Genomic DNA, 22,082 nt, shown 5'->3' with positions numbered 1-22,082 from the left:
TCATTCACATCTCTTCCCACAAGGCTCAGGGCAAGGCTGGTTGGGAACATAACTTGCTTTTCCCCTCCCTCCCTGCAAACCGCAGGGGTGTAATGTCTGCTGGAACCAACAACTCCGCTCCAGCCATGCTTACTGCTTCCAGGCGGAGCTGGCCCCATTCAGACCAGTCCTTGCCCCCCACTGGGCCCTACCTCCCTCACACCAGGCTCTCCCTTGCAAAGCACTAAGTCAGTGACACAGAAAAGTAGAAAGTTTATTGCAGGGGTAAAGGTGCATGCGCCCTGCCCGGCCCCTTGCCCCAGCATGGATTGAGTTCGGCTGCGTGCCCAGCCCAGGGCAAGGGCAGCTGTGCTGAGGAGGCAGGAAGAAGGGTTCGTGAGTCTGCAGGGTCCGCAGCATTACTACAGCTCAGAAAATTCAAAAGGCTGGAAGTCTTCCCTGAAGGCCTTGGCAGCGGCCTCTGCCTCTTCCCGGCTGGCCGCACACTGTTGCCAGTCCGCCCGCCCTGGCACATTTAGAACAGCTTCGCTTGCCAACACTTCCCTGCCAGAAAGTCAAAACACAGCACCCCTGAGTCAATGCCTGGAATATTTCAATTGCAAATAGATTACTTGACATAATGAGGTTACAGATTTGGCATATAAACTCTGCTGTCACAGAGGCTATGTTATATCAAAGCACAAGCTCCGTTCATGCTGAATACAGCAGGGAATCTCCCGCTGAATTCAAAAGGAGTAGATCTACTAAGTCACACTCATACATAGCTTTGGATTTGATTTTTATTGGTAAATGTCAATTTCACAAATTACACACAAAGCTATGAAAAAATATTTCCACCAGTTATCAAAAATTACAGATAAGAAAAAAAAGAAAAATGCTGCTTGAGTTTTATTTCAGGATATTTACTTTGTATATTTTGACATGTGATATTGACAATTTGTGTTTTAATAGTTTTAAAGTACATTTTGAATTTATATCTACTGGCATTAAACAACTGTCTGAACTCTCACCCCATAATTTCCTGAAACTAAAAATTTAAATAGATAAAAAATTACAAACATTTAAAAATAAACATTGATGTCTGTCATTACTATAAAAAATAAAAATCAAATTTTACCAAGCCTACTTATAAACAGACAGACAGAATTCCTAGCCAAAAACTTCAGTAAGCTGCTATTCAGATGCACCACCCATCTTTCATGTTTTAAAAAGGCATTTTACTATGGAAAATGAAATGTAAACCACAGAGAATGACTTTATAAGGGATGTCATACATACATGATTTTGCATCACTACATTAACCTCTTCATTTGAAGTACTAGGATTTTATGATCTGAAAGTGGGTAGGAATTTGGACACACTAGCTATGGAACTAGGAGCACATAACTAACTGGAGACACATGGAATCTTTACAAACAAGTATGAAACTCCAGACTCCATTCCTCAGATAGAGAAGAGAAAGGATGGTGGGCCATCTGGTTAAAGCACATTCTATTCTTTGTTCTGCCACCACGCTGCTGCATGGCCTTACACAAATGACTTCATGTCTCTGTCTCTCACTTTCCCCATCTTTAAATACTTATTCCTCTTTTGTAAGTGACTGAGCTCTACAGATGAAATAAGTTCTTAAGGAGTTTAGGGTTATTTCATTTTACGATGGTAGTAATTTCTCACCTTTCTAGGTCATTAGCCTAAGTACCCTCAGCTCCCCTCTGAACTGCTACAGGGCAGCATCTTTGATGGGATGTATCGAGTGTATATTTTATTCTACTAAACATGATAAAATTAAATAGGAGGAAAAACAAACCTTCCAAACTGCAAGGGAAATTTTTTCTTAATACGGTGAAAGAGCTTCTCTCCCGTATCCAGTTCAACATAAAAATAAGGTGTCCCCCGCTGTGCAATCTAGAAGAGGGGAAATAAAGGTGATGCTGAAACGTTAATCAGCATTTCACACAGTGGGAAAACCTGGATTCCCTGAGCCAAGTCTGAAAAGCACAATAATGTGACTATTAATCATTTGCAGAAAGTGATCAGAGCAGCTGATTTTTAAATACATATGGTATAAAATGTTCAGATATAAAATCCCCATAAAAGAACTGAAAACCTAGAAACAGCTTGTAACATAAGTGATTTTGTTGCAACTGCCAGCCAGCGGGGGCGGGGGGGAGGAGGAGAGAACCAGCCTAACTTTGCCAGCATGGGGTCAAGTGTCTTCTACTGCTGGGATACACTGTGCACTCAAGATAACACTGATACAGACGTTACATTTCGGTGTGGCTAACATTGTGAAATAGATCAACAAAAGCCAGCAAATGAAGTTCTAGGTTAACTCAACTTGTTATTGTAGAAAAAATGTTCAAGGGCAGAAGCATAGCTGCTTTTTTCTTAGCTTTTGTTACCTCGTGCCACAATACGGGAAATTAGTGACTAGGCTGGAAATTAGAAGTCCTACAAAACACACTGGGAGCAACAATCTCTGTCAGCCATCAGCACATGCAAAAAGAGACTTAACTGAAGTTTTTGATTGAAAATCAGTGATATTTGGTTTAACTTTAAACATCTGTCTGTTGATCTGTAACACAAGTCTAGTTTGTGTGCGTCCAGATTCATGGAATACATATACTATAGTAGTAGCATGTGTTCTTTTTCCTTAGAAGACCACACACCTGACTAGCAACAGCTAAGGCAGTAACACAAAATAAAATGAAGTTTGCTTAGGCCAATTTTGGCCTACATTCATAGCTTTCAACATTTCTGTACAATCTCAGGTTTAGAGCAAGGTTTGTATTCTCACCACAGCACTACCCCGTCAAGCTATCAACTAGGAACAAGGACTTTGTGGCTCCACATGTCAGAATCAAGGTTGGTCAAGAGGTGTTCGCTGATAAAGAGTATGCCTATGACACTGTGGAGAAGCCAAAGATTTTTAGCCCTGCCCTTCAAAGTTTCCACAATGCACCCGCACTATGGGATTGAATGTCTCCTGGAAGAAGACCAAGGTCCAGAATCTTGAAGTTGGGTCACCAGAACCCTGATGCAGGTGAGGATGAGCACTCTGGAGAGCACTGATGAGTTCAAATGGTTGCAGCAAACCGGTCATCTTCTGAAGAATAGGTCTCGCTGCCTCCTGCATGAAGTCCATGTCTCTCCTATGGACGCAAAAACGTCTCTGTGCGAAGACAAAGTTCAGGATCTATCAGATCTGTGTACGCTCTACACTACTATATGGGTCAGAAACCTGGACCCTCCTACAAGCAGCCTTGGAGCAACTAGAGGCATTCCACATGCACCATCATCGCCAAATCCTGAGCATAAAACTGTGTGTGTGAAATGGCATAATCTTGCAGTGATTTGGCCTTCCTCCAACTGCTCACTACATTCAAAAAGGGAAGTGCGTGCTCTAAAGCCATGTCACTAGGAAGGGCAAAAACACCCAGCTCACTGTGCTCTCAGACTGTCGTGCAAAGGGTGCCACACTTGACCCAACCTGGCATTGCCTGTGGGGCTGCCTAGAGATTCACAGATTTGCAAGATTGAGCCAGATCTGGGAACGTCACTCTATGATGTCTGGTACGATGCCATCATCCATCGTCACTCTGGCTGGAGCAATTGTTCTTAGTACACTATGTGCATTTGATGATGAGGATGAAGATGAAGAATTTATAGAACACTGAAGGGAAAACAGTGTACATCTGAAATGTGTTACCAACTCATTGGGCCTGTTTTGCAGTACAGTCACACGAATACTTTGCATGCACACCCCCACTTTCTGCAGACACACAGTGAGACAGGCAGCTAGCGTACTATACATGTATGTCAAGCCCCAAGTTGCGTGGCTTCTGTCATGCAGGCCTTCATCATTTCAAGATTCATAGAATCATAGGCCTGGAAGAGACCTCAAGAGGTCATCTAGTCCAGTCCCCTGCACTCATGGCAGGACTATATTATCTAGCCCAGGGGTGGACAAACTTTTTGGGCCAAGGGCCACATCTGGGTGGGGAAACTGTATGCAGGGCCAGAGCAGGGGGTTGGGGTGTGGGAGGGAGTGCGGGATGTGGGAGGGAGTGTGGTGTGTAGGAACAGGCTCAGGGCAAGGGACTGGGGCAGAGGAGCGGTGCGGAGTGTATGAGTGGGCTCAGGGAATGGGGTTGGGGTCCAGGAGGGGTGCAGAGTGCAGGAGGGGGCTCAGGGCAGGGGTGTAGGAGGGGTGCAGACTATAGGAGGGAGCTCAGGGCAGGGGGCTGGGGTCAGGCAGGGGGCTTAGGGCAGGAGGGGTTCGGGCTCCGGCCCAGCACTGCTTATCTAAAGCAGCTCCAGGGTGGCAGTGGCACGTACTGGGGCCAGGACAGCTCCCTGCCTGCCTGCCCTGGCCCCATGCCATGGCACTGCGGGAAGCAGCCGGAACCACGTCCCTGCGCAGCCCATAGGGGAGGGGGAATACAGGGCTCTGTTACGCTGCCCTTGCCACACCTCCAGGTACCTCCCCCGAAGCTCCCTTTGGCCACAGTTCCCCGTTCCCAGCAAATGGGAGCTGCGGGGGGGTGGTGCCTGGAGGCAAGGGCAATGCAAGGAGCCCTCTGACCCCCTCCACCCCACCCCCATGGGGCCCCAGGGACGTGGTTCTGGCTGCATCTGAGAGCGGCGTGGGGCCTGCGGCACCATGGGAGGCAATCCCACAGTCTGGATCCAAAGCCCTGATGGGCCGGATCCAGCCCATGGGCCATAGTTTGCCCATTCCTGATCTAGCCCATAAGAACATAAGAACAGCCATACCGGGTCAGACCAAAGGTCCATCAAGTCCAATATCCTGTCTTCTGACAGTGGCCAAAGGCAGGTGCCCAAAGGGAATGAACAGAGGTTATCATCAAATGATCCATGCCCTGTCACCCAATCCCAGTTTCTGGCAATGAATCTATCTAGCTCCCTTTTGAACCCCGTTATAGTACTGGTCTTCACAACACCCTCTGGCAAGGAGTTCCAGAGGTTGACAGTGCATTGCATGAAAAAATACTTTCTTGTGTTTGTTTTAAACCTGCTACCTATTGATTTCATTTGGTGGCCCCTTGTTCTTGTATTATGAGGAGTAAATAACACTTCCTTATTTACCTTCTCTATACCACTCATGATTTTATAGACCTCTATCATATCCCCCCTTAGTCTCCTCTTTTCCCCGCTGAAAAGTCGTAGTCTTATTAATGTCTCCTCAGACAGAAGCCATTCTATACCCCTAATCATTTCTGTTGCCCTTTTCTGAACCTTTTCCAATCCCAATATATCTTTTTTGAGATGGGGCGACCACATCTGCATGCAGTATTCAAGGTGTGGGCATACCATGGATTTATACAGAGGCAATATGATATTTTCTGTCTTATCTATCCCTTTCTTGATGATTCCCAGGTGACAGGTGTTTGTCTAATCTTTTCTTTAAAATCTTCAATGATGGAGATGCCACAACCTCCCTAGGCAATTTATTCCAGTGCTTAACCACTGTGACAGGAACTTTTTCCTAATGTCCAACCTAAACCTCCCTTGCTGCAATTTAAGCCCATTGCTTTTTGTACAATCCTCAGAGGTTAGGAACAACAATTTTTCTCCCTCCTCCTTGTAACAACCTTTTATGTACTTGAAAACTGTTATCACGTCCCCTCTCTGTCTTGGGCATGACTTGGGGCTTGCCTGCTTGTGATGCCTCTCCCCTTACGAGATACTGACACAAGATCAATGGAAGTACTCAAAGTGCGGCCTCTTTGGTTTACCAGAGAGGATACTGATGGTAGAACAGGAGGCCTCAACTTAGAAATTCATTCCCTCTGCTCTGAAACCCCCCCAATAAGCTCACCGTTAGTGCACGGTGAAAAGCATTTGGAGAATGATGAGATTTTTAAAGCACATGTTGTGTTTGGGGTTCTGCAGGACCCAAATTAGTAGACATTCACCTCATGCTGATGTCTACTAAGGCTGGCTTTGTGCACAGCAAAACTGTGCTGATGTCTATTAATGCTGGTTTTGTGCACAGCAAGGCAGCTGGTTTGGCTAATGTTGCTTTTGTCTCAGTTTACAACTGTCACGCAGCAATTGCGGACCAACCCTGTCTTACACCACCACCTGCAATGTCTGCCAATGAGCCTGTGCTCAAGGATCAGATTCCTCAGTCACCAAAGGAACCATGAAAAATAAAACCTGTGAAAGATCAACCTTGACTTCGAGAGATCACCGATAACGAGTGTAGTTTTAATTTGTCAAGGCTCCTACAGACCAGCATAAAGCATCTTTATGTTTATATGTTGAAACCAAACTAAAATAATAATTAATTTCCACAGCCCAGCATGCTGAAAATCAAGGCCTTATACTTTTGAACATAGAGAGAGAGGGTATTATTAAACCTTTGCATTGCCTTACATAGTAATACAAACACTTCTGTGTTATTTATTGACCATAAGCTAGCCAGTCAACTCTTCTGGAGCATGAAGAGCTATACAGAAGAGCTCGTAATACTCCTTGTGGAAAGTGATCTGGTTTTATTCATGGCATCTAGCGGCTTTACAAAGTTAAGTAGTTTTGTTCCCATTTCCTAAGAGAAGCTTTCTCTGAGCCAACCTGAGGAAAGCCTCAGCTTTGCTTGAGATGAACCTCAGTGTGTCAGAGTTAAAATAAAAAGTTGGGACCTAATTTTTGGCTTGTTGCTACTTTGGCTGCAAATGTGGTTTCCAAGGAGTAATGGGCCCAAAGGACACAGAAAGCTAGACTGCTCCTGGTTATTACTCACTGATTCAGCAAGAAGGGCAAGTGCTTTCTAAACTCTGCCCAGGAAAGTGCACCAAGAGTCAACCACTTGGCATAAACTGGCACTTTTCCACTGAAGCAAATTGAGCCGCACCTGCTCTTGCCAGCAGTGAATTTGGCCAGCCATGCACACATGACTAGCATGCCAGATTGAGATTTATTTCTTGTATCCCCTCACCTCAGACATTTATGGCTTCTGAGCTTTATTTACAGCCACTATAACACAGAGAGGACTACTCTACAAAACGTAAAGGGTTTGTTTTTTTGATATAAATTCAATCATGCAGAAAACTGCAGCAAAAACTGCACCGACCTATGGGAACCTCAGGGGTTTTATTCAAATAAAAGGAACAGGTGGTCGTATTAGCAATGTTTAATTAAAGGCTACCCCAGACAGTCAGCCTACAGCAATTATTCATACAGGGCTTAATGTTAGAGATGCAGACCACATGCAACTCACAATATTTTCACCTCAAGAGGTAAATCAGGCCTGCAGTGTATCACAACTCCTGACTGCTTAATCTGGTCATGTAAGGCTACTGCTGGATGAAATGCCAAACCAGAAAGGATAAGTAAATGAGAGGTGACAGTCTTGTTTCATACTTGTTTGATATCCGAGTGCTCTGGGATTTCTAATAATTCAATCTCCTGTTCTTGTGCTTGTAAAATAAAGGACTCTTTAATGTCTTCAGTAGTACAACAGCTGAGTGGTACAGGAATCACCTGGAGATGGTGGACACAAGAAAAAGACACAAACCATATTATTCACTTAGATAAGGCAATAAATCCGTCACTGGGGTTTGCACATCTCTCAGTACTGTTTGTCATCATGTGAGACACATGATCACTTGTTTCTATAGACTTAAACATATGAGGCAGGTCTGTCTTGTAGGAGCGGGAAGAATAACTGAAAACTAAAAGTTCTTGAAACGTTTTCACGACTGTTCTCCAATACTCTTTGTGGTAAGATTGAGGCCACTCTGAAACTGTCACAGATCCACCAGGTAGAAAACCACCCAATGCACCTTTCCATAATCCATGCAGCAGAAACTGGTCACTGAGCATCAATGTTTTCAGACACTGACCAAAGCTTTGTACATTACAGCACAAACTTGTAAGCTTTCCTGCCTAGCTCAGTACTTTGAACAGTAACCCAGTGCATGTGCCAATGAGAGCTGTTAAAACCAAAGCAGGAGGAAAGCCTTCTGGTCTTTATCAGTTGAAGATAATAAATGTTCCAGTCTATTGACACTGGCCTTCAGTAAACTCAACTCTCTGCACTTGCTGTAACAGGAAAAATTAAACATGCTCAAATGGCCATTTAAGTGATCACAGGAGTTTTACCTTTGTCCTGCTTCCCATCTGCTGGTCACACGATTATTTACAATTTGGGATGCCAAGGAGGAAAAACAGAGAAGGGAGTTTTGGCCTGTACTTGGGTTGAAATGTGAGCTGTTCCCTTGCAAAGCAGCTTAGGTTGTGTTCTTCCATGGGTGTGTTATAACCCTACCTGCAACTGTAGGTGCTGACTCCTGTAATTTCTTTCAAACAACACATATCTTTTTCCTTTGCTTCTGAAAAACTTCTTCAGGGAAGATTTGTACTTGTCTATTTCTTCCATTGCCTCTGAAGAAAGTTCAACCACTGACTGGTAATGCCCAACAGGTAAAATCAGGACATGATCATCTGATAAGCCACCCTTGGCAAGGGCAAGATAGCACTAGAATGGAAGAGGTCAGAAAATACATAAGCAGCTATTCACAGCAAACTAACTCAGACCTTGACATGATAACTCCCACATGGCTAACCTGGCTCATAGTTGCAAGATTCAAAAGATAAACATCAACAAAAGATACCCCAGGCTCTACTTCAAGAAGATTTTGTAGAAGGCTGTCAATTATCAGCTGACTCAGAAAGGGTAAGGAACTGCAAAAAATTAATTTGGAGGCAGGGCAATGTGCCACCAGCAAGGAGACAGTTGAGCTGGGCTTCAGTCAGGGTGGCAATAAATGGGATTTCTGCATATGACGCAGCTTGAAAGAAAATCCACTTGGGAATTTATGGTTGGGTTTAAAATAAAAAAAATTATTAAATTTGATCCTATAATAGTTCATAATCAGCTCAAATTTTGGGTTATACTGAACAGCAGCAGCAGTTTTAGACAAAGTGGAATAGCCAGCTATCAACACTGTTTAACCCACAGGAGGTCACTGAATCAGGGCTCAGGTGTTCTTACACAAGACCTAATGATCTCCAACTAGATAGAAAGTTATCCAGAGAAAAAGATCACCAAAAACTTATACACAAGAAGGTTTAATCATTAAGAAATGCATTTGATTCTCATGATTTGAGCTGGAATTTTACTGAGAACTGAAGTAGGTTCCCATCTCAGGACAGTCTTAGACCAGATCTGCACTAGAAACGGTTTGTTAATGTAGCTTATGACAAACTGGGAATTAAATAAATAAATAAATAAATAAAATTTTGACACCAATGTGTGACGCCATTTCCCTCATACTTTGTTCTGCTACCCGGGGTAGGGGAGGTTGGGAAATGGATTCCAACTTTGCTCTCAGGGCAGACTAAGAGACATAAGTGTGTGGGTGTGTAGACTAGCTGTCTGAGCAGACTGAACGGGTCATTAAAAAGATTGGCCAAGGCCAACCAGTATCAGTGGAAAATCTGAGAAGACAATGGAAAATCCAGTCACCAGGACATTGACATCTAGCAACCAATGCCCCAAAGGGGGGGAATTAAGCTGAGCAAGGACTTCCAGCTTGAGAGCGAAGGACTGAGAGGTATGAAGTGGGGGAATAAACATGGGCTCTTTCACCTGAGAGCTGCCTAAGGAAGGAAGTCAGAGACACCGAGCCTGAAAATGGGAGTTCCCTACAGCTTGGCTAGTGAATTGCTCTGGGTTGACTAGCATGGACTATGCTTTAATGTTTATGGCTGTATGCTAACCTAAGGAATTCCAATGCTATATTCCAGCAGACTGAGACTAATACAGCCTACTGTTTTGAAAATGCTTGACTGTCACTGCAAATACTGTGTGAAGTGCATTAGTCCCTGAAGAGTGTACCAGTCTCTAACCAAGAGTCTCGTTCAGCTGGACTTGGCAAGCAGAGCTCAGAGTGTGAAGCAGGAGCGCTGAAGACCTAGAGGTTCAGTCTCAGGAGGCAGTGAGGCCATGTAGCCTACCCTGAAGGAAGAGTGAGACCCCTTTGGGACTCTGGCACATTGAAGGGATTCCTCCAAGAGACTATTCTAAAGCTGGGGTGTAGCACTGATTTTGTGGATTTGTGACACAATTATAATGGCAAACTCTCCTAATGTGATCGTGCCTTATACTAGCAAAAAAACCAACGTGATTTTGTCCATACAGCTACCCTGATTTATCAAACAGAATAAACCATACTGGTAGAAGCACTTTTTTGCCAATATAACTACATTTATACTAGGGCTTTTGAAGGTATAGAAATGTCATTAAAGAAAAATCACCCTAACTGACATTACTATACTGGCAAATCTTTCTAGTGCAGAACTAGCCTTACCGTGGTTCCCCGAGCATAAAGAAAGATAAGAAAAGTTATCTAACTGCAGAGTAGAATAAACTGTCCTGCTGGGAGACCTTTTACCTACTTAGAGAAATGATTTAAGTTTGAATCACATAATTACAGGCCCCCACTCAGGACATTGTTTGTGTTGATATACAGTCAAAATGGGCTGTGGTGCCTCTTGTGTTGAATAGTGGTGAAAGTGGACAGTGTCAAGTTTCCTTTGAGGTTTGATAAAGGATACAGGTCCCAGAAACCTCTGATTAGCTGCCAGAGCTGTATAAAGAAAAGGAGGACTTGTGGCATCTTAGAGACTAACAAATTTATTTGAGCATAAGCTTTCGTGAGCGACAGCTCACTTCATCGGATGCTTGCAGTGGAAAATACAGTGGGGAGATTTATACACATAGAGAACATGAAACAATGGGTGTTACCATAGACAAGAATGATCAAGGTGAGCTATTACCAGCAGGTGTGGGGGGGGAGGAACCTTTTGCAGTGATAATCAAGGTGAGCCATTTCCAGCAGTTGACAAGAACGTTTGAGGAACAGCGGCGGGGACAGCAGGAGAGGAATAAACATGGGAAAATAGTTTTACTTTGTATAATGACCCATCCACTCCCAGTCTCTATTCAAGCCTAAATTAATTGTATCCAGTTTGCAAATTAATTCCAATTCAGCAGTCTCTCGTTGGAGTCTGTTTTTGAAGTTTTTTTGTTGAAGAATTGCCACGTTTAGGTCTGTAATCGAGTGACCAAAAAGACTGAAGTGTTCTCTGACTGGTTTTTGAACGTTATAATTCTTGATGTCTGATTTGTGTCCATTTGTTCTTTTATGTAGAGACTGTCCAGTTTGACCAATGTACATGGCAGAGGGGCATTGCTGGCACATGATGGCATATATCACATTGGTAGATGTGCAGGTGAACAAACCTCTGATAGTGTGGCGGATGTGATTAGGCCCCATGGTGGTGTCCCCTGAATAGATATGTGGACACAGTTGGCAAGAGGCTTTGTTGCAAGGATAGGTTCCTGGGTTAGTGGTTCTGTTGTGTAGTGTGTGGTTGCTGGTGAGTATATGCTTCAGGTTGGGGGGCTGTCTGTAAGCAAGGACTGGCCTGTCTCCCAGGATCTGTGAGAGTGATGGGTCGTCCTTCAGGATAGGTTGCAGATCTTTGATGATGCGTTGGAGAGGTTTTAGTTGGGGGCTGAAGGTGATGGCTAGCGGCGTTCTGTTATTTTCTTTGTTGGGTCTGACCTGTAGTAGGTAACTTCTGGGTACTCTTCTGGCTCTGTCAATCTGTTTCTTCACTTCAGCAGGTGGGTATTGTAGTTGTAAGAATGCATGATAGAGGTCTTGTAGGTATTTGTCTCTGTCTGAGGGGTTGGCGCAAATGCGGTTGTATCGTAGAGCTTGGCTGTAGACAATGGATCGTGTGGTGTGATCTGGATGAAAGCTGGAGGCATATAGGTAGGCATAGCGGTCAATAGGTTTCCGGTATAGGGTGGTATTTATGTGACCATCGCTTATTAGCACCATAGTGTCCAGGAAGTGGATCTCTTGTGTGGACTGGTCCAGGCTGAGTTTGATGGTGGGATGGAAATTGTTGAAATCATGGTGGAATTCCTCAAGGGCTTCTTATCCATGGGTCCAGATGATGATGATGTCATCAATGTAGCGCAAATAGAGTAGGGGCATTAGGGGACGAGAGCTGATGTAGCGTTGTTCTAAGTCAGCCATAAAAATGTTGGCATTCTTGGGGCCATGTGGGTATCCATCACAGTGCCACTGATTTGAAGGTATACATTGTCCCCAAATGTGAAATAGTTATGGGTGAGGACAAAGTCACAAAGATCAGCCACCAGGTTTGCCGTGACATTATCGAGGATACTGTTCCTGATGTCTTGTAGTCCATCTTTATGTGGAATGTTGGTGTAGAGGGCTTCTACATCCATAGTGGCTAGGATGGCTACTCTGAAACCTGTCATTATGCAAGGCACTGAATTTAGCCGTATGGCCCCACAGTATGCCAACATTTTTATGGCTGACTTAGAACGCTTCCTCAGCCCAACAAAGAAAATAACAGAACGTCACTAGCCATCACCTTCAGCCCCCAATTAAAACCTCTCCAACGCATCATCAGGGACCTACAACCTATCCTGAAAGACAACCCATCACTCTCACAGATCCTGGGAGACAGGCCAGTCCTTACTTACAGACAGCCCTCCAACCTGAAGCAAATACTCACCAGCAACCACAACCACACAACAGAACCACTAACCCAGGAACCTATCCTTGCAACAAAGCCCGTTGCCAACTCTGTCCACATATCTATTCAGGGGACACCATCATGGGGCCTAATCACATCAGCCACACTATCAGAGGCTCGTTCACCTGCACATCTACCAATGTGATATATGCCATCGTGTGCCAGCAATGCCCCTCTGCCATGTACACTGGCCAAACTGGACAGTCTCTACGTAAAAGAATAAATGGACACAAATCAGACGTCAAGAATTATAACATTCAAAAACCAGTCGGAGAACACTTCAATCTCTTTGGTTACTCGATTACAGACCTAAAAGTAGATTAAAGACCTAAAGACTTCAAAAACAGATTCCAATGAGAGACTGCTGAATTGGAATTAATTTGCAAACTGGATACCATTAATTTAGGCTTAAATAAAGACTGGGAGTGGATGGGTCATTACACCAAGTAAAACTATTTCCCCATGTTTATTCCTCTCCTGCCGTCCCCTGTCCCCCCCTCCCGCTGTTCCTCAGACGTTCTTGTCAACTGCTGGAAATGGCCCACTTTGATCATCACTACAAAAGGTCCTCCCGCCCCCGCTCTCCTGCTGGTAATAGCTCACCTTACCTGATCGTTCTTGTGTATGGTAATGCCCATTGTTTCATGTTCTCTGTGTATATAAATCTCCCCACTGTATTTTCCATTGAATGCATCTGATGAAGTGAGCTGTAGCTCATGAAAGCTTATGCTCAAATAAATTTGTTAGTCTCTAAGGTGCCACAAGTCCTCCTTTTATTTTTGCGGATACGGACTAACACGGCTGCTACTCTGAAACTTTTCTGTATAGTTCAGGATATTTTTGATTGCAGTTTAAAGTCAAGTGTTAAAAAGAAAGTGGCTTTAAATTATAAGCATCAGTACAACATTGCTCTTTTCTATGAGAAGAATGTGCTAAGAAGTACTCACGTGTGTGCCGATGCTAACAACCAAATGTTTCTCAACTTCAGGGCTGGAAAGACAGAACCAGCAGGGGCCAGTTGGCTGATCTTTATTGGGAGAAAAACAAAAAAAAAAACAAAAAAACCCTATTACCATAAACATTCTTTTCACAGAGAAAACAGAATCACAGCTAAGCAATCAAAGGTTAGCATATGCATGTTAATGTAAATGTACTTATTTTTGGTGTAAGAACTGGTTGGAAGGCGAGGGCTACGTTTTCCAGTGCCCCGTCTCTTTAAGAAGGTCAGAACAGCCATACTGGGTCATACCAATAGTCTATCTAGCACACTATCCTGCCTTCTAACAGTGGCCACAACCAGGTGCTTCAAATGGAATGAACAAAACGGGGCAATTTCAAATGATCCATCTTTGTCCAGTCCCAGCTTCTGGCGGGTTACGGTTTAACCCAGAACATGGGCTGTGTCCCCGACCATTTTGGCTAAAAGCCATTGATGGACTTATCCTCTAGAAACGTACCCAATCCTTTTTTTAACTCAGTTATACTTTTGGCCTTGGCAAGGAGTTCCAGAGGCTGACTGCACATTGTGTGACGATGTACTTGCTTTTGTTTTAAACCTGCTGCCTATTAATTTCATAGGTGACCCCCAGTTCGTGTGTGATGTGGGTGGATAAATGACATTTTCCTATTCACTTTCTCTGCGCCAGTCAGGATTTATAGCCCTCTAGCATATGCCCCCCTAGTCGTCGCTCTTCTAAGCTGAACAGTCTCCATCTTTTTAACCCCTTCTTGAGTGGAACCTGTCCCAGGCCCTCATTGTTTGTGTTGCCCTTCTCTGCACCTTCTCCAATTCTCATGTATCTTTTATGAGATGGGATGACCAGAACTGCAACTAGTATTCAAGCTGTGGGTGAATCATGGATTTATACAACAGCACTATGATAGATAATAAAACAAAAAATAGCTCTTTCCTATTGGTTCCTAACATTCTGTTAGAATTGAAAGTGAATGGCATAACCATGTCTGATTACTTGAAGGACCCATCGTTTTGTGGTGCTTGCCATCCAAGCCTCCACGAAATAAGATAGATGGGAACCAAAGTGTGGAGTAAAAGGGTATATATAGATCACTGTAGACAAGCAGATCCTTGATCATCGAATCAAAGCTTATATTTCTGTGTTTGACCCAATTGAGCAGCTACAGAATAGCAGAGTGGAGCGGATTTCTTCTGTACTCTAGAGCTCTTTATAAAATTGTTCAGGTGGTCTCTGGTGTTGACACTATGAAAAACAAGAGGAATACTGAACATTCCTATATCTGGACAATGAATATTGAGGATGGAGTTGTTTCTTTTTGAAATAAGGGGAATATAAACCCAATGATCTGAGATTAATCAATCAGTCTTATTAATGAGCAGATTCTGAACCTCAAATGGCAATTATTCAATAGTTGCTTGCTCTTTTTTGTAAACCTGAGGCAGATAACCATGAATGTTGCATCACAATATCTGTCTTTTCAAATCAATTCAATTTTATTAAATCACATATGACATTGCCTTTTGTGAATGCAAAGAAAAACATACACAATCTAAAAGACAAGCAGCATCCATATAATACATTAAAATATCAATCAGAACCTAATAAAACCTCTTCTTATTTGGCACAATACTAAAAGGCCAAAAATTGCCACCAATGTCATTACAACAGGGGATTGAGAAAATACCAAAAACATTATCTTTTGAGATGGTGATATTCTTTTTTATAGAAAAGAGGTAAAATCCAGTGTGCTCTCAGAAGCTAGACAGTTCTACAATTGAAAAGATAACGAGGTAGTCTTCCAACTCCCCAGATTTCCATGGGCAAAAACAAAAATGTGAAGGAACTTTTCCACATCTACCTTGAAGAACAGAAGTTTCCATGGTTTGGAATCTTAACTGGAGTATATGCCCTACATAAATGAGAATTTGATAACTCACTCAAATGCAGTTCAAAAACATGAGCTGTCTTCAAAGTAGAAAACCAAAAGGTAAATTTAGAATCACAGCCAGAGCTTGTTGTTGGGTAACATCTCTCAGTTTCTGTCTGAGTAATTGATTATGTTGATTAAAAAATATCAACAATAAGTAACAGAAAAACCCAGTGTAGCAATAATAAATTGAAGGGTCTTATACCATGGAAATGAGGAATACACAGGTTATTCTTCCATTTCCTGAAGGCAAAGATGTGGCAATCTATAATTTGGAAGAGTGCAGATCTTAGACCAATATTTAAGAAAAGCAATACAAGCTCTACTTCTTATAGAAAAAAACCCTCACCTTGGCACGTAAAAACAAGGCCAAAGTAAAATTTGAGAGAATTAAAAGTCTCCTCAAAAAATTATTTTGAACAATCTCTAAGGCTGAAATTTGGCTCCTAAACCAAACTTCGGCTAAAAATTCTTAATGCTGGAGCAACTCTGTTCCCACCATATGAGCAGGTAAAGCAGAGCACCTCTTAAGTAGAGCTAAGAGCCTTTTGTTATAAATCTTTATGATAAGAGAACCAATGGCTTAAATGATGAAACTTTATCCCTAAATAAGTAAAAGAAGGGACTTGTTCTACAAGCTGGCCTTCTATCTTCCACTCAATTTGCAGAGGACATTTCCCCAAAAAATCCTGATTTTGGTCTTATTACAATTGAGAACCAGGTCTTCAGAGTTACAGTAAGAGGAAAAACAAGATAACCAGCAGAGGCCTCTGGAGTTTTTTGATAAAGCCACCATGTCATCGGCGCACAACACTGGGATAGATCTACCCTTCATTTGTGGCAGAGAGCAATTATCTTCCTTTAAACCATCCATTGCATCATAAATATATAAATTAAAAAGAGGAGGCAGCAAAACACATCCCTGGTGTACTCCCCTAGAAACAGGGAAAACTCGGTACATTCTCCAGTGGCTTTAGTTCTCACCTTAGCCATATTGCCCTGGTGTAGAGCAACCAAAACATGCAAAAGTCTTAGACCAAATACCCATCCTTAATTTTGCCCAACGATTCTCAGCTAATTGAATCAAATGCCATCTTTAGATCTATGAAAGGAGCATATGATCTAGTACCCTTAACCACAGTGTATTTATAAATCATACAGAATAAAATAAAAATCAATCAATCAATTGTGGCTCTACCAGCCCTAAAGATGGACTGATCTTCATGTAATAATATAACCTCCAAAGCCCATTTTCAAGTTTAGATAGCAAAAATCTGGAATAATTTTTCCCTGCCACATCTAACATATTAATAGGTCTTTATGAAGCAGGATTCTTTCTGTCCCCCTTTTAAAAAATAGGACCTATGATGCTAGACTGCCAGCCAGACAGAATGCATGCAGTATAATTAATGACAGTAAAATATTTTAGCCAAGACTGGGGACCACCAATTAAGATTTTCCTGAAAAACTTCCCCTGGAGTTTTTTCTGTTGTTGAGCTAAAATAAATGACAGTATTTCACTGTCCATTACTGAAGACCAGAGTGGTAAATCAAAATGCATACCCTATCATTGTATCAACTATGGTTACAGTACCTGTAGCCATCAAACAAGCACCAGAATCAGAAGCCTTTAATCTATCTTAAAGAGAAGCTTTAGCAATAAGCTTTCTTCATATAGCCATTGGAAGTGACATGCTGGGTAGGTAAGTGGTGTAGGGGGAGACGAGGCTGTATATGGCCTCCATCTCAGCAAAAAGGAACCAGTTCCTTCACTATTGCAGAGTCCCTTAACGGGAATGCCAAAGCAGAGGGGAAGAGGGCAGGTTATGGAGCACCATAGGGACACACATCGCGAAGAACCATCGTTACTGCACAAGGGAGTAACTTCCTCTTCTTCTTCAGGTACAGTAACTCCTCACTTAACACTGTCCCGGTCCACGTTGTTTCGTTACGTTACTGACCAGTTAGAGAACGTGCTTGTTTAAAGTTGCTCAATGCTCCCTTATAACGTTGTTTGGCAGCCACCTGCTTTGCCCACTACTTACAGAAAGAGCAGCCTGTTGGAGCTCCCTGGTGGGGGCTTGGAACCAGGGTGGGCCAGCAGCCCCCATCAGCTCCCCTAAGTTCCCTGTGTGGCAGCCGCCCAGCAGACTATCAATTGCCGGGAAGTTCAGGTGTCCCTCCCCACACTGCCGTGTACTGCTCTTGCCCACTGCCTTGGAGCTGCTCCCAGTAGCCTCCTGCTTGCTGTGCAGGGGATGTGGGGAAAGAGGAGTGCTGATGTCAGGGTATCCCCCTCCCCCAGCTCTACAGAGCAGGGCTCGACAGGACAGGGCTCAGGACAGAGGGAGCTTGCTAGCAGCAGCTGCTGTCTCAACTTGCTGATCTACAGTAATTAAAAAGGCAGTGTACTTAGAATGGGGTCAGCATACTTAAAGGGGAAATGCGTCTCTCTCTCACACACACACACTATCTCCCTCTCTGTCTCTCACACACACTTTGTGTGTGTGTGTGTGTGTGTGTATCTTGCACACACCCCCAGCACTTTGGAAAGTGGAGGGAGTGGTGCACTCTAGTGGGATAGCATGGGTTCATCATCACGTTCAGTTTCCACAGAGAATGTTTGCAGCCATTGCCATGTTGTGTCTCCTCCCTCCATTTGTGCTGCCTTGCAGAGCATAAGGCTACATTAACAACATGTTAACCCTTGAGGGGTCAGCCGAGTGCTAGTTCATCATTTAGCAGTAAGGCATTCCCTGGGAAATATCCCACCCTCCGACTCCACCACCTTTACCAAGCTTCACAATCATCATTGTTGTGTACAGTATTAAATAGTTTAAAACGTATACGGGGTGTGTGTGTGGTGTCTTATCTGGCAAAAAAAATCCCTGGAACCTAACCCCCCATTTACATTAATTCTTATGGGGAAACTGGATTCACTTAACATCGTTTTGCTTGAAGTAGCATTTTTCAGGACCATAACTACAGCGTTAAGCGAGGAGTTACTATCGTGTCCCTATGGGTGCTCCACTAGAGAGGACTCCACAGCAGTATGCCCCATGGAGAGCTGAGGCTTCAGAGTGGAGCCTCTTACTGATAGCACAGTGGAGCTGAAGACAGCATCAGAATCCGAGTCTTGGGTAATTGCATAGTGTTCTGTGAAAGCATGGGCAGAGGCCCAGGCTGTTGCCCTGGTGATTTCAGAGATGGGGACTGTGACGGGATCCCCAAGGTACAACCTGGACCTGTGGGACCGCTGTGCCCCCTTAGCTCTCCAGCCTGGGCTGTCTCTCACAATGTTTTTGCTAGTGACAAGCAGCAAACCCCTCCAGGTGCTGCTGTGATCACTCAACACAACAGCATGTGGAGCCCCACACCCAGCTAAATTGCATGAATGCTCCCTGAGCTACTCATGAATCGCACAGAGAAAGGCACCAGCAAATCTTCCAAGGCCCCAGCCTTGCACCCCAGGAATATACCAGCTTGCACCACTCCAGACCCTTTCTTGAGCAATGCAAGTTTTTTAATTAGTTCACCACTTCATCAAAAGAAAGTGGACATGTACTAGCCTTTGTAAGATGAGCAGATTTCCTAAATACTTTAGACAAACTCACTGGTAAGGATAAAACATTAAAATAAATTTAACTACAGAAAGATAGATTTTAAGTGATTATAAGTGGTAGGCACAAGAAGTACCAAAGAAAATAAAAGGTAAGCACGCAGTCTAAATCCTAAACCTTATTAGACTAAGCAATATTTGGATTAAGCAGTTTTTCTCACCCCACTGCATGTTGCAGGCAGAACCATACTGACACCTTATGCGCCCTTAAGCACAACATCTTCACACACACCACACACGCCCCGGTCTACAGCTGGCTTTCGTGTTTTCTATTAAAAAATGAAACTTTTAACCCACTTTTAACTTTTAGGCACCCCTAGAATGCCAGCGCCCTTAGGTATGTGCCTACTGTGCCTAACTGGAAATCCAGCCTTGGTTGTAGGCAGGTTACAGTCCTTAATATACAGCCTTTCCCTTTAAGCCTGGGACCAGTCTCCTCAGTTTAGGTCTTTGTCTTCCCAGCATTCTTGTTGTTTCCAGCGTAGGTGGGGAAGGAGAAAGGTAAAAGCACGATGCCACTATCCCTTATTTTATACCCTCAGTTCATGTGCCTGGAAAATACTAGCCCAGACATGCACTGGTGGGCCTTGCTGAGTTACAGGGTTGAGTAATCCTCCTATTGTGTGATGCTTGCACAACTCTCTTACAGAACTGTATAACCCTTGTTTACAACTCCGCTGCTGATTAATAGTCATTTAATGCCTGCCTAGGTGTTGGTCACCTCCTTTGTTGTCACTGGACTCCCAAATGGACTATTCTCAAACTTACAACATATTTCAACAACAGCCATACAGCAAAATCTCATAACTTTATACACACTAATGAGAACATATTTTGACAGAACAATGCTTTTCAGCAGGTCATAACCTCTCCTATGAGATCTTACATAGCATGCTTTGAATGAAATATCACAACCATACACGAATAATGAATATGGGGGTTACACTGTGCTACTTTGAGGTACAGTATGTCACAGGGACATCTTTAACAAACACAACGGAGGTGGAAACATATCTTGTAGAATGCATGCTATGGCAAGACACCTCCTTCATCTCGCCAGATTTAGCACTTCGTCCTCTGGTGGTGACGGGCCTGAGGTAAATCAGCCCTACTCTGAGCAGTGTTTGACTCCCCTCTCTGTGCTCCTTTCACCATATTTTCAGGGTAGCCCTCGGGGTTGGCCTAAGGGGTGATCCTCCACTGAACAAAAAGGAAACAGTCTCACAAACACAAAAATAAAGGGGAATACTTTTCCCTGCCTCCTCTCTGGGTTGGCCTGTTATTTTCCCAGGGATGTCAGTCCTTTCCCTAGCAGGCACTCAGGTTTGGCTGTTTTCCCTCTGGGAAGAAGCACAGCTTCTCAAGCTGGATAAGCTTATTTCCCTGCTGCCACTAGCCGGGAAGCAGCTTGTCTCTCTCTTCCCCCTTTCTCTTACCAGAGGAGGAGTTTTAAAAGATCTCAGGCAACCCTTAAAAAATCCGGTGTCCCCAATTGACCTGAGGTAACCTCTTCTCTACTTGGAAAAAGGGCCTTTAACATTCTAGGGCTAACATATCGGCCTTCCAGCACCCTCTTGAAGCCGTCCAGCCTGACTTTGTCACATATTCTCCCCCCTCTCAATACCATGGGCTTGGGCTACTTGGGTCGAAAAACAGTGTATCGTTGACAGGCCTCAGCATTGCCATGCTTGGTCCCTGACTGGTGTTGCACTCCAAAATGGAAGGGTTGTAACAACAGGAACCATCTCATTATCCTGGCATTTCTTTCTTTGTTCCAGTGCATCCATTTCAGGGGACCATGGTCAGTGATGAGGGTAAACCTTGGTCCAAGTAGGCAGTATCGGAGGATTTCCGTGGCCCACTTTACTGTAAGGCATTCCTTCTCTACCACAGAATACTTTTGTTCTCTGCGTAGGAGCTTCCTATTAAGGAACAGGACAGTGTGTTCTTCCTTTCCTACAATTTGAAAAAATACGGCTCCTAACCCAACCTTGGAGACATCGGTTTGTAGTATAAACTCCTTCTCAAAGTCTGGGACTACTAGTACTGGATTATTGCAGAGGCCGGTCCTCAGATCGGCAAAAGCTTCTTCAGTTGCGCTGGTCCATTTCACTATGTCTAGGCCCTAAGCCTTTATCAGATCCGTCAAAGGGTATGCTCTGGTAGAAAAGTGGGCAATGATTTGCCTTTAGTACCCAACTAGCCCCAGGAATGCTCTGACCTGTTTCTTCCGGATCGGTCAGGGCCAACTTTGTATCACCTCTAACTTGTTCAGTTGGGGGCGGGCTTTACAATGCCCGTCCCCATGATGTACCCGAGGTATTCGGTTTCTGATAGCCCTATTTCACATTTGGAGGGATTCGCAGTGAAACCTGCCTTCCTCATTTTCCAGTACTGCTTCCACCTTTTCTAGGTGAGTCTCCCAGTCTGGGCTATGTATGACGACATCAGCAAGGTAAGCGGTTGCATACTTGCCATATTGATGTAACAGCTTATCTGGGAGCTGCTGGAAGGTCACAGGATCCCCACGTAACCCAAAAAGGAGGACTGGTACAATCCTTCTGGTGTAGAAAAAGCAGTCTTCTCTTTGGCTTCCTTGGCCAGAGGAATGTGCCAATTACCTTTGGTCAGGTCAAGGACAAAAATCGAGCTTTTCCCCAATCACTCGATTAGCTCGTCTATCCGAGGTATAGGGTAAGCATCGAACTGGGACACCTCATTTTATTTTCACAAGTCATTGCAGAATCTCATGCTGCCATGCGGCTTAGGTACCAGGACAATTGGATTGGACCATTAACTATGAGACTCCTCAATGACTCCTAGCTCTAGCATTCTCCTAACTTCGGTCCTAATCTCCTCTATTTTTGCCTCTAGGATCTGGTATGTCTTAACATTCACCTTTACTCCAGGATCTGTGACGATGAACTTCTGTAGTCCTGCTTGGCTT

The 22,082-nt window shown here is 43.8% G+C and overlaps 1 protein-coding gene and 1 non-coding gene across 9 annotated transcripts in view; both read right to left on the bottom strand.

Annotated features, from left to right (window-relative positions):
- Positions 1–235: 235 nt before the first annotated feature.
- CWF19L1 (CWF19 like cell cycle control factor 1) overlaps positions 236–22,082 on the bottom strand; it is a 58,642-nt gene continuing 36,795 nt past the window's right edge. For 4 of the 8 annotated variants that reach the window (XR_006276214.1, XR_006276211.1, XR_006276212.1 and 1 more), the window contains 5 exons: positions 13,560–13,639; positions 8,297–8,506; positions 7,390–7,509; positions 1,808–3,172; positions 493–543 (listed from right to left, as the gene is read on the bottom strand). Coding sequence is in view for 3 of the 8 variants with exons in the window: in XM_038375628.2 (XP_038231556.1) it covers positions 402–543; positions 1,808–1,905; positions 7,390–7,509; positions 8,297–8,506; positions 13,560–13,639 (650 nt within the window). In the remaining 5 variants the exon portion in view is untranslated. Of the gene's footprint in view, positions 544–1,807; positions 3,173–7,389; positions 7,510–7,926; positions 8,071–8,296; positions 8,507–13,559; positions 13,640–22,082 lie in introns of those variants that run through there. The other 4 variants (XM_038375628.2, XM_043499387.1, XM_043499386.1 and 1 more) reach the window with 3 other exon arrangements.
- On the bottom strand, positions 7,671–7,808 carry LOC119844890. The gene has a single exon (XR_005289435.1). It is a non-coding gene; the product is annotated as a small nucleolar RNA SNORA12 (small nucleolar RNA).

The sequence above is a fragment of the Dermochelys coriacea genome, chromosome 17 (genome assembly GCF_009764565.3).
Source record: "Dermochelys coriacea isolate rDerCor1 chromosome 17, rDerCor1.pri.v4, whole genome shotgun sequence".
Classification (NCBI taxonomy): Eukaryota; Metazoa; Chordata; order Testudines; family Dermochelyidae; genus Dermochelys; species Dermochelys coriacea.
The sequence above is the reverse complement of the archived record's forward strand: the minus strand, read 5'-3'. Positions and strand labels throughout refer to the sequence as shown.